We start from the raw sequence: 12,037 nt of genomic DNA, 5'->3' as shown, positions 1-12,037 counted from the left end.
CATGACCTCCGGGTCTGAGCTAGAGATGACAGTCCCTGGTGATTAGCCAAATGAGAAGTTGCCCACTATGGGTGAGTTACACTGATACCCAGTGCAGGAAACACAAGGTGGGATCACATCAAAAGTCTGTCAGGAGCCCCAAAGAGCCCCCATCATCTGCGAAGGGCCTTCACAGCTGCTCACACCAAAAGGAGACAGCTGGGCAGAACGGAAAGGGCAGATTCTGTTTTGTTAGCCAGGGCACAGAGGAAGCAAAGAACCAGCCTCCTGCAACACGTGGTTGCCCTTCACCTGAGCCTGAGGTTTCCTCTGCCCGGTTTGCTTCTGAGCTGAGTCTGGCACTGTTCCTGGACCAGGGTTGGCATGACTGTTGGAGGCAGGAGATGTAACCCCCCTGAGTGGCACTGATTTTCTGCTGTGTTACAAGTATTGTCCAAGTATTTCCCAGCCAGAGGGACCCGTTTGTTATTAATCGGAGCCTGGCAGAGGTGACTGGGGATTTCTTCCCTGGTAGGAACCAAATAAAAATGTAGTTTGTTCATGGCACTGGCTATTAGGTGAATTTACTGCAGCAGCCATAAGAAAATCCTGAGAGTCCCTTATCTAGACACTTTGAAACAGTTTGGAAATTTGCTCTCCAATTTATTAATTCACTAGCAGCTCTAATGAAAGAAGGGGAGTAAATCACTGTGCATCCCCTGGTCGCACTCTTTGCCTTACCAGAGGGGCCTCAAAAGGCTGCCCTGATGTGGAGAAGTGGGGAAGAGCAGAAGAATAATATGTTGTTCATAGAGGACAGACGAAGGCAAGAACTTGAACTGGGGGTAGGAGATCTAGGATATATGCCTGGGAAAATTCCTGGGAATCGGGATGGGGATGGGTCAAAGCAGTCTGTGAGGGGATCTCCATTGCTGGAAGTGCTCTGCACTGTCCCAGCCTACCCGCTCTTGCTGGGCATGCCACTGACCTGGGTACCCTGGTCCGCCAGCCAGAAACTGCAGTGCTGTGGTGTGGCTCCCCTTGGTGCTCGTTGCCCAGTTCTGGCTGGAGTGTAGGCTCTTTGGGACAAGGCCCTTCTCTGTTCTCTGTTCCTACAGTGCTGTGCAGGAGGGGGGACCATACCTGGGACTTCCAAGCTCTCCTACGATGGAGCTGATAGCAATGCTGGACAAGTGACAAAGCTGTGCCACTGCATCTGGACAGGTGTGCATAGAGTGTAGCATGACTGGCCCCGTCATGTTTTGCTCCATACAGGCACCAGTCCAAGGGCAAGGGCTGGGAGGAAGGTATTTACTACCCCAGTGTTTGCCCAGCTCCATGAGATTGGGGTCATCTGCCAGGAAAGGTGGGAGAGCCCTTGAATTAGCAGGAGAGTGTGTTGGACTGCTTTGAGCACAGCAGGGAAGGAGTGGTGAGTTACCCAGTTTCACCTACCTGTGCGCAAGCCCCTGGCACTGGCGTGTGCTGGAGCGCTGGCAGACAGCCCTCTTTGCACATGTGGCTCCCCGGGATGGGGGTACGACGGACTGAGGTGACGGTGCAATTGTGCGTGCTACCACGTTGCTGCAGACAGGAGCCCTGGGTGATACTGGCCTCTCACACGCACTGGAGTGGCCCCATCCAAAGATCCTTCCTCTGAACCTCCCCCTGCCTGAAGCTTGGCAAAAGGACCTGGTGGTCATAGCAGTCATTGAATGTGGCTGTTGAAAGGGAGAGGTGACACCAGCCAGCATTTGCCTCTGAAGACTTGGCCCCTTGCTGATTTTCATGGTGCTCTGCTGATTACATCAGCCAGGAAAAAGGCCCCATTGAGGTATGGGGCAGCCCATCCACCACCCCAGATGACCACTGTAGGCGCCACTGTTACCTGGAAGTGTGTTTATTTGCTCTGGATTAAAGACACCTCTTTGGTATGTACAGCACCATCCCACGCATGCCGATAGCCCGCAGACCGTCCCACACCCCGGGTGAGGACCCTGCTGCTGGGACAGCGGTGCAGCCTGTACCAAAGCCATCACTGCAACCCTCTGCAGGTTGTGCCAACCACTCCCAGCACCACCTTCACCTGTCGGGCCTGGGCTGCCTGCCTGCTTTGCCACTCCTGCTGTGGGGCCCAGGCTGGAGAGCTGGGGCAGTGGGAGGCACGGTGTGACAGCAAACCAATGTGTCCAGAGTGGTGGGTCCAACAGGGGACATTGAGCAAAAGAGTTGGAGGGATGGCAGCCAAGAGAGCTAAGCCAGCGGGGTCCCAAGGAGCTTTAGTCCTTGAAGTCCAGTCCAGGTGGGCTGAGGATCAGGAGCAAGTCTGGGTCCATCCCATCCTTGCATGCAACATGTCGTACGGAGACAGTTTAGGAAATTGGTTGGCCTGTGGAATAAGAAGAAATAGCAAGGCCAGGAGAAGGATATACCAGGGCTTCTGGCTTGTCTTTCCCAGCATCCTCTCATCCAGTGTGAAAGGGTAGCCTGAGAATGGTGACGCAGCCCAGCTGGCAGAGCTTGGGTGCTAAGAAATGGAGCTTGGTTACTAGGAAATGTGCAGGGGCTTGGTAGAACCGGAGGGGACTGCCAGGGAGGCTGGGTTCAGCTCACACCTGTTGTTCTCTTCGTGCATCTGGGACACTTCAGTGGAGGCTGCCTCAAAACAAGGCACAATGTGGGCAGCGTGCACCACGTGGACCTTGTTGCGGGGTTTCTTCCTCAGGAGGCAGCTGAAGACTTTTTTGAAGCCCTTGCGGAAATGCTTGGAGACCAGGGCATAGACAATGGGGTTTAAGCAGGAGTTGGCATAGGCCATGCAGTGGGAAAGCAGGCGGAAGGCATAGGTGGCCTGGTTGAAGGGGAAGTCTCCATAGAGATAGCGAAGGATGACCACGTGGTAGGGCAGCCAGCACAGGCAGAAAAGGATGGTTACAATGATGATCATCTTGGTTACCTTCCGCTTGGCCTTCTTGGACTCTGACATGTCCTCTAGAGGGTCCACTGCTGTCCACAGGTACTTGATGGTCCTGGTATAGGAGAGGCTGATGACCATCACTGGGATGACATAGCCGAAGACAAATGTGCTAGTGTCCATGACCTTGCGTCTCCATTCCTCCCAGCCGGGCATGCAGATGTAGCTGGACTCCCACTCAATCAGGTCGTAATAGCTTAGGTAGGGCCCAGCAAAGACCACGGAGAGGCCCCAGATCACAGCCATGGCTGCCACTGCATTGCAGGGGGTCCGCAGCTCCCGGGAGCGCAGCGGATAGCGGATAGCCAGGTACCTGGAGGGGAGATCAAAGCGACCAGCACTGAGATTGCAGCCAGGCTCTGCCTGGCCCCATAAACACCAGGGACTCCTGCTGCTCTGGGACACGAGGGTTTCCTTCATTCTCATGACGGTCCCTGAGCAATGGCCCTCCATGTTACTCACACCCTCTTTGAGATACAGACCTGGGTTAACCAGTTCTCTTTCAAGTGAGGATTCTTCTCCTCTCCTCAGGCCTGGACTGGCTGACTCCTCCATACATGGCAGGGTGGGTTATGACCCTAAGCTAGGGCCAGAGAGATGGGGCTGTGGAGACCATGCAGATCACTGTCACTTGGGCTACAGACCGGCCTATCCAGCAGAAAATGGTCTGAACAGAGGTTTCAAGGCCTGGAGAAGCCTCACTGGGTGATGGGCACACTCCAGACTCCTGCCCTCTGAGGGCACTTCACCAGCCTTCCCCAGGTTTCGGATCGGGCTGCCATGGAGGGGATGAGCTCACGGGAGCTGGGGCGGTGGCAGCCCCCACCTGGGCACCAGACGGGCCAGGCAGGGCCTTGCCTTCTGGCACCGTCTGGTTTCTCAGACCAGCCCAGAGCAGCCTGTCTGCTCCCCTACAGCAACGGCAGTCAGAAGCGGTGTTTGGGCCAGCTCTGCTCCCACAGCTCCAGGCAACGCTGCGGGGCAAAGCTGGCAGAACCGCTTTCGTGTTCCTCTCTGTCACACGCATCAGGCAGGAGAGGGGACAAGCAGCGGAGGTGAATTCCTGCGTTTGCCTTGACGTTCCTGCAGGAGCTGCGGAGCGGATGACAGCGAGGAGAGAAAAAGGTTTGGTGCTTGTGGGCAGGGGGTGAAGAGGAGCTGTCAGCACAGACAGGAGTCTGTCTCCGGTGCAGCCACAGCCGGGCAGCATCCACCAAATGACGCTGATTTTATGCACTGTAAGGCACGCAGAGCAGGTGGCTAAGACAGGCAGTTGGTGTAAAGGGTCACGTGTGTGACAAAACCCTGTCGTTTGCCTGTCTGCCTAGCGTCTCGGGGGGGTGAGCTGCTGGAGGATCAGGTCGCTGTTTGACAACGTGCCTGTTTTTGCAGGTGGCACCTGGGAGCAGGACAAAGTGGAAAGGTGCTGGGAGAAGAGCACCATGGGGTAAATCCTGTGGGGAGATTTAAACCAGCCCAAAGTTTCCCACTTACTGGGACTGGGCAGCACTGGTACTGAAGCTTCTTTCTGCCTGTGGGGACTGGCAGCACTGTGGACCACCTCATCACAGAAGGCTGTTTGGCCCTGTCTTGTCTTGGTGCCCTTGGAAGCAAGCACAACGAGCAGGATAGGGCAGGACATGTTCCCATGTATGGTAGGTAAGGCTGGGCGTTTACGCCAATGCAGAGCTCTGCCTTGTCCTGCACCATTACTACAGGAGCAGGGCGGCTGACATGTTAGTGTTATGCTGACACGTTAGTGTCATGCCAACATAGAACAAGGCAGAGTCCTCAGGCATGATTTGGATGGCACTGAGAGTGCTTTGGGACCAGGGTGGACAACACGATCTCCCAAGGGCCTGTCCCTGCAAACATAGTGGCCAAATTTTTGGCTACGAGGCTGCCTGAACCCAGTTTTGGGGCCAGCATGTGGTGTAAGTGAAGGCATGTGCTAGTCAAGTCTGAACCAGGAGCAGGATTGCAGGGAAGACAGGGAGTAAATTCTGCCAGTACAGTGTGGCTGGCCCAAACCTTTCAGAAATGCGTTTTCCTGCTGCATGTTCCTATGACTGGAATCAGGGTCACTGCTTAAATTGTGGCAGGACTAGGCTTGGCCCCCATAGCCACACTAAAGCGAAAGCTGCCCAGGGAAGTGCCAGGAGCTGCTCAGCCTGCGGCACGGATGCTGTTCTGCACAGGGTGCTGGAGGGCTGGAGCCTGGGCAGGGCTTGTTAGAGGGCAGGTTTTGTGCTAGGCCGGCAGTCCCAGAGGAACGAGAACTTTGTTTGCTGCACGACTGAAATTTCTTTTGGGTATTTATGTGGCTTTTCTTACAGTACTATCTGTTTGCCATGCTGCCGTTACGTGATGATTCTCCACAATGGTGGCTTGAGGATAACTGTTATCCTCTCTGTGCCATCTCTCATATAGAGCTAGGTGACTCTGTGGCAGTCTGTGGCACAGTGCGGACCTGAAGTCAGGTCTCAAGCCCCCTTACCACCAGGCAGGTCTTCCCTGGGGGAAGTGCAGGCAGGATCAGCACGTGCTTTGTACTCCGGAGAGCTGGAAGTGCTGCTCTAGGGGTGTCAGAGGAAGGGAGACACGACTGGTCCCTAAACTGCCTTTGGCTTGGACAACACCATTGGGGTTTGAACCATCTGCCTAATGGTGATGGACCACCATCCTCTCATGCTCTCCCCCCAACCAGGTCCTCAGACTAAACACCTGGAGAACCATTCCCTCCATCCCCAGCCTCAAGGTGTCCTTAGACTGTTACCTGTCCACTGAGACGGCAGCCAGTGTGAAGCTGCTGGCATACATGGTGAGGTAGATGAAGAAGTGGACAGCCTTGCAGATGAAGGAGCCAAAGACCCAGCCCTCGAGGGAGTAGATGGTGGCCTGGAAGGGCACGCAGAAGACAATGAAGAAGAAGTCAGCCAGGCTGAGGTTGAGGATGAAGAGGTTGGTAGTGTTGTGGCCCATTTGCCCATTGCGCAGCAGCACTGCTAGCACCAGGCTATTGCCTACTGTGCCCAAGAGGAAGATGAGGGAGAAGACCACAGGGACGATGACACTGGCAGGGCTGAACTGGTAACTGTTGGAGGAGTTCCAGTATCCAGCCAAGCTGGCGAAGTCCTCGTGCTCTGTCATTCTGCGCTGTGGCTGTGGTGAGTTGTTGGAGCCTGGAGCAATACAGGCAAAGATATGAGAGACTGGAGAAAAACTGCTCAGCCTGTTAGACTGGCTGATGTGCTCATCAGCCAACCGGAGACAGCTGGAGCCCTGCTCTCAGCTCTGTGACCCATGCGCTTTTCGGCAAGTTCCTTCCAATGCTGCTGGCCTGCAAGATACACAGGGTAGGGTTAGCTGGGGGGTTAGAGGTCCCCCACTCCCCTCTTCTGGCTGTGGAATGAATCTGAAACCTGGGCCTGGGTCCTTCTTGGACTGACAATGCTGGGAGTTGAAGTCTGGGGGAAAGGAGAGGCTGGTATCTGTCCCTGTGGAGGGAGCAGAGTCCTCCTCTGTGGAGATGGAGCCAGGATCTCCCAGCTGGTCCAGCTGATGGCGGGGATGGGGGGATGAGGGTCCTTCCCAGCAGTGGGCTCCAGCCCTAAACCAATCAAGCTGGATAAGCCGAGACATTGGCTTCCCTCATACGGCTACACAGGGTTGTATTCCTCACCTGCTCCCAGCCCTTTGAGTACCTGCCCCTAGAATAAACACAGCACACTAGATGCAGGGCTGGAAATGCCTCTGGCAGTAGCAGCTGCTATACAACTCCACGTAGTGCCCAGTCTGGGACTTCCCGAGGAGGGCAGCTCTGATGGGACAGTCCCTGCTTTGGTTTCAGAGTAATACAGATGACAAGGGAGACACACATTGCCTCTCTGTCCCATGGGGCAGCCTACCCCAGGGCTTGGGTTTTTCAAAGCATTCCCTTTCCTCCAGAATAAGCACTTGGACTGAAAGCAGAAGGTGCCTTTCTGTGTGAAAACAGTAGCTCTCAGATGGAGGTGGAGGGTGGGGGAAAGGAGGGATCTGACTAAGGGTGTATGGAGGATGGAAGGGGATGCTAGGCAAGCTCAAAGGATGGCAGCAAAGTAGTTAGCTAGATGTCCACCTAACCCAAGGGGCTGACTTCACTTGGAGACCTCTGTCCAGGCAGTTCATGCCTCAGGTCCTAGATGCAGACTCCAGCTGCTCGTTGGAAAGTCGGAAAGAACCAACAAGAAGGGTGAACGCCAAACACACAGCATTTTGCTGTGCAGACAGGGCAACACAGCAGATGATGGCTTTTGCTTGTAGACAGGAGACCTTTGGCGTCGTGGCTGGGTTTGAACGATGAGCACCGAGAGCCCTTGGGGGAAGCCACTTTGAGTTGTACACAAGCTCATGCTATGCATGTATTTATGAAAGTGGAATAGTTTCTCTGTCACAGGCACAGAAATCTGTCTGCACATTTTTTATTTCTGAAGCTGGGGGGAAATCATGGCTACCTACAGGAACAGCTTCCCTTAACTAAACACATGACTTGGGTTCTTTCCTCTCTGCAGTGTTTTTATGGACGTGCTGTGGTCACCAAAGTGGCCACTACTGTTATAATTTGTCACTCAGTTCCAAGCTTATTTCTTAAGCAGCTAGGACAGGGAATTCAGTGAGCCTGGGGAGTGCTTTCCACACACGGCCAGTACCCAGGAGCACAGTGCCAGGAAGGACACGATGGCAGGCTGGCTCAGCGCCTGGCCATGTAGTCCTGCCACTGCTGAACCTCCTGTGCTCTCCTGGGAGGTTCTCCCTGGTGGCCTGCGGCTCATGTAGCCCTTCAGTCCCCTTTGAGATGGGAACTGAGGCAGAGGGCAAGAAGAGCTGGCTTTGTCATCGGTCAGATCAGATCACTGATGCAGCAGAGAAGTATCTCTCTCTGATGGATTAGCTCTGGGTCAGATCCGCAGCTTCCTGCAGTCCCACGTGCTGCCCGCACAGGCAGGGCAGGGATGGGAACAAGCACGGAGTGAAAGCAGGGCTGCCCCTTCTGGTCTCTTAAGTGACATATGCCAACTGTGACGCCTATGCTGGGGTGCTGAGATGCTAAGTGACTTGCAAGGAGTCACTCAGAGCGTCTCTGGCAGAGCATGATGTCTCCCAGTTGCAGTCAGCATCTGCTCAGGAAGCTGCCTCCAACCCCCTGCCACGCTGCTGTCCCTTGGAAGCATTTTGCAAGCGTTTCACACCCTGATGTTTTGTGAACAGGTTTATGAAGATGCTCCTGAGTTTCCCTTGGTCCTGAACAGCCCTGACTAGCACTGAAAGGGAGCGGACAGAAGCTACGAACAGAGAGAAAAGGGAAACCGTGGGCAATAGGACTCCTCTCCCTTATCTGCTACACAGGGTCGGAAGGGGCAAAGGAGATGTGGTGGGGAGGTGGGGAGCCCTGGGATGTTCCCAGGGCTGAGAACCGAATGAGTGGCAAAGTTGGAACAGGAATGGAAGAGACACGACATTTCTACCAAGGGTTCAGTAAAGGACGAGCGAGGGGAACGGTCCCCAGCACCCACCCAGCGGGAGTAGGGAAGGGACCAGCAGGGACCTTGGCAGGGGCAGGCAGTGGGTCATGCCAGTGGCACAGTCCAGCTCTTTGCAGGGCACGGACGCCTGGGAACCAGCATAGCCAGCTCCTGTGTCAAGGGAAGGAAGGCCAGGAAGGGCAGGAGAAGGCAGGGAAGGGGACAGACGCAGCAGTGATGGGAAGCGGGAGGAGGGAGCCCAGATCCTGCCGAGCTGGACAGGCAAGAGCAGACGGAGGGGGAGAAGCAGCCCGGAGCAGGCGCTGCGAGCTCCCTGTTGCAGAGGGCCTGGCAGCCAGGACTCCCAGGCTCGCTCTGCTGCTGCCATGGCCGCGCCCAACACCGAGTGCCTCAGTTTCCCCGTTCGCACCGCGGAGCTGCTAACGCGAGGCCACGCTTGCTCTGCTGTCGGGCAAGACAGCCTCCCCGTCGCCCGGCAAGCTCGGGGGCTCAGCCGCGGCGGCAGCGCCCCGCCAGCCCGGCCACAGCCCCCTCCCCGGCCCCCGCCCTGCCGCAGCACCGCCGCCCGCGCCCCGCGGGGCTGCCGCCGCCAGCGCCCGGCGCCGCCCGCCCTCGCTGCCGCCAGCCGCCCGCGGGCACCGGCACCCGGCTCCGCTCCGCCGCGGCGGGCAGCGGGTCCGGCTCTGCCGGCGGCGGGAGCGCCAAGGCGCCGCTGTGCCGGGGCACCGGCGGGACCCAGGCGTCCGGGTGGCAGCGCCCTGCTCTCGCCGGCGGGAGCCTACCTGGCCCCGGGCCGCGCCGCCGCTCGCCCCGCCGCGGGCAGCTGCCCGGTGCCGCTGCCGCTGCCGGTGCCGCTGCCGGTGCCGCTGCTGCTGCTGCCGCCGCTGCTGCTGGCGGTGCCGCTGCCGGTGCCTCTGTCCGATGCCGCTGCTGCTGCCGGTGCCGCTGCTGCTGCCGGTGCCGCTGCCGGTGCCGTTGGGGCAGAGCCCGCCGCCGGCAGCCCCGCCGCTCGCCCCGCCCCTGCCCCCGTCCCGGTGCACCCGTGCGCGCACACACACACACACACACACACACACACACACACACACGCACACACACACACACACACACACACACACACACACACACACGCACACGCACACGCACACACACACACACACACACACACACGCACACACACACACACACACACACACACACACACACACGCACACGCACCCCCCCTAGCCGGACACAGGTGCCCACATGCCCGCCCCCATCCACGCTGCCCTGCACCCTTCCCCTCTATGAGCCTTCGCACGCACCTCCCCATGCAGCCGTCCCGCTGCGCCTCTCACCCGAGCGTCAGGCCTCAAACACCCCTGTGCACCCCCCTGCCAAGCGCCTCTGCATCGCCCACCACTGCCCAAACTCCCACCCACCCCGTGAACTCCCAGCACCCCCTTCCCCAGCACGGGCCAGGGAGGCCTTGAGCACTGGGGAGGGGGCTGGATGGCCCGGGGGGAGCCCGGCAGGGACCAGCCGCTCCTGAGGGGACATTTTTGGCAATTGCAGCAAACCAGCCGTGCCCAGGCGTCAGCGCGGGGCTGCCGAGCTCCCCACCACCACCCCGGCCAGCCTGAGGCCCTGCCCTCCCTCCTGGGCCCTCTCCTCAGCAAAGGGGCTCCTTGAATTCCCCCCCCTGCACCTGGCCTCCTCCCTTGCTCTTCCCCTGCTGTGGGGCTGCCCCACATCCCAGCAGCTCCTGGGGGGCTGCTGGCTCTGGGGTCACAGCTTGCTTGCTTCCTTCCTCCTTCCCTCCTTCCTTCCTTCCCTCCTTCCCTTCCTCCTTCCCTCCCTCCTTCTCTCCTTCCCTCCCTTCTTTCCTTCTTTCTCTCCTTCTCTTCTTCCTTCTCTCCTTCCCTCCCTCCTTCCTTCCTTCCTTTCTGCCTCCCCCTAGGCCCCTACGTCCCTGTCCCCTTCCCCTGGCACAGGCAGTGCCACCTCGGGGCCCTGCTTGGGGCTGCCCATGGTGGGTCGGGGGCTCTGGGGGCTCTGGGGGCTCCCCCCCGGGGGTGGCAGGGACCCGGCAGCGCCGGGCAGGGCTGGGCGAGGGTTTCCCGACGGGTGGATGGAGGGCGCGCGGGGCCCCGGAGCCCTCAGCACCCGGGGAGGGGCAGGGCCCAGGGCTGGGGGGGGGGGGGGGGGGGGCTGTGGCTCCTCTGCTCTGCTGTGGGTGATGCGAAGCGGGTGTCGGGCCGCAGGGCACCCTCCCTGCTCCTGGGGGGTCCCGGCACTGACCAGGAGCCCTGGGCATGGCGGGGCCCCACTGCGGCCCTGCGTGGTGCTGCTGGCTGCTCCCTCGGCGGGGCGAGGCGCCGGGGCCGGCATCGGGGCTGGGGCCAAGTTTGAGGCGGCCCAGACCAGCCCAACCTCCCATTGCTTCTCCTGGTGCCCCGTGGGGTGTGATGTGGGGTTGTGCCCCTGGCTGCAGTGTCCTTCCTGGCAGCCTTAGCCGCTGTCCATCCTCCACTCCATCTGTCTAGCAGTCCCTTGGGCGCTTTGGGTCTGCCCTGCCTCCCAGCCCGTGTCGCGGGTGGGTACCCTTCACCTGCCTCCCCCTCCCACAGCTCCCCTCTGCTGGGGCTTCAGATGTGCTCAGGGGCCTCAGAGTGCTGAATGGCAGTGACCTCATGGTCCCCACCCCAGCCCTGTCCCCAGTCCTGAGGGGACAGCAGCCACCAAGAACTGCGTGGGGACCAGGGCAGCTCCAGCGGGTTGTGTCTGCTCCCCAGCCTTGGTCCCCATGGCCCTGTCGCACTGCGTGCTGTTGGGCTGGCTCCACGCAGCTGGTCCTCCCTCCTCTGGGGCAGCAGCTGCCTGCGCTGCCTTGGCCCAGGCTTCCTCCTGCTCCTGGCTGGTGGGACAACCCAGACCAGCACCCCTGCAAAGAGCTGCAGATCAGGCTGGGAATTGTCCCCACCTCGGTGTGGCGATCGGAGGAAAAGCTGCATCTCCTCTCCCAGCCATCCTTTCCCTAACTCCGTGGGGCTGTGGAGGGTGTCCTGAAGCTGGACAGTATCCTTGTCTCCTTTGAGCACCAGGACGATCTCCACAGTTAGGATCTGAACACGGAGCACCAGCACCTGGAATCCCTGCAGGGCCTGCCCATGCCCCACGTGGTGTCCACTGGCTGGCTGGTGCCCCCCGTGCTGCTGCGCTCTGGCACTGTTCCCGTCCACACCCGGATGCTGGAGGCCTTGTTCCTGCCCCAGGACGCCCAGGAGGCCCTGGAGCTCCACGTCCGGGCAAAGAGGCTCCAGCACAAGTGGGGCTTGCCCAGCTTGTCTGCAAAGTCGCTGGGCGCATTTGCCCCCCCAGGCACCAGAATCAGCCCCCAAAACCACCAACCAGAGTTCCACATCCAGCTCCTCCTGCAGAATCCACCCTGCCACCCCGAGCCAGCCAGCTCTGCTTGGAGCCGCAGCCGGGCCCTTCCCGCAGGGCCAGGCCAGCCGGCACATGTAGAGAAAGACTGCAAGGTCCAGCTCGGCACTTCTCCTGCCCTGGTGTCACAACC

At 59.2% G+C, this 12,037-nt stretch overlaps 1 protein-coding gene across 1 annotated transcript; it reads right to left on the bottom strand.

The window, feature by feature from the left end:
* Nucleotides 1-2,417: 2,417 nt before the first annotated feature.
* On the bottom strand, nt 2,418-6,152 carry LOC112983390 (galanin receptor 2b-like). Its single transcript, XM_026100486.2, has 2 exons — nt 5,730-6,152; nt 2,418-3,266 (listed from the first exon to the last, which is right to left on the bottom strand). The coding sequence occupies exons 1-2, from the start codon at nt 6,101-6,103 to the stop codon at nt 2,528-2,530; spliced, it is 1,113 nt and encodes a 370-aa protein (XP_025956271.1). The 5' UTR covers nt 6,104-6,152; the 3' UTR covers nt 2,418-2,527.
* Between the last annotated feature and the right edge of the window lie 5,885 nt (nt 6,153-12,037).

The sequence above is a fragment of the Dromaius novaehollandiae genome, chromosome 14 (assembly GCF_036370855.1).
Source record: "Dromaius novaehollandiae isolate bDroNov1 chromosome 14, bDroNov1.hap1, whole genome shotgun sequence".
Lineage (NCBI taxonomy): Eukaryota > Metazoa > Chordata > Aves > Casuariiformes > Dromaiidae > Dromaius > Dromaius novaehollandiae.
This window is presented reverse-complemented; position numbering and strand designations above follow the sequence as displayed.

Excerpts from the sequence above, each read along its gene's own strand:
- LOC112983390 (XM_026100486.2), bottom strand. The coding sequence starts at position 6,103 with ATGACAGAGCACGAGGACTTCGCCAGCTTGGCTGGATACTGGAACTCC. Across the intron at positions 3,267-5,729 it reads GCTGCCGTCTCAGTGGACAG|GTACCTGGCTATCCGCTATC; the intron begins GTAACAGTCTAA and ends TCTCCCCTCCAG.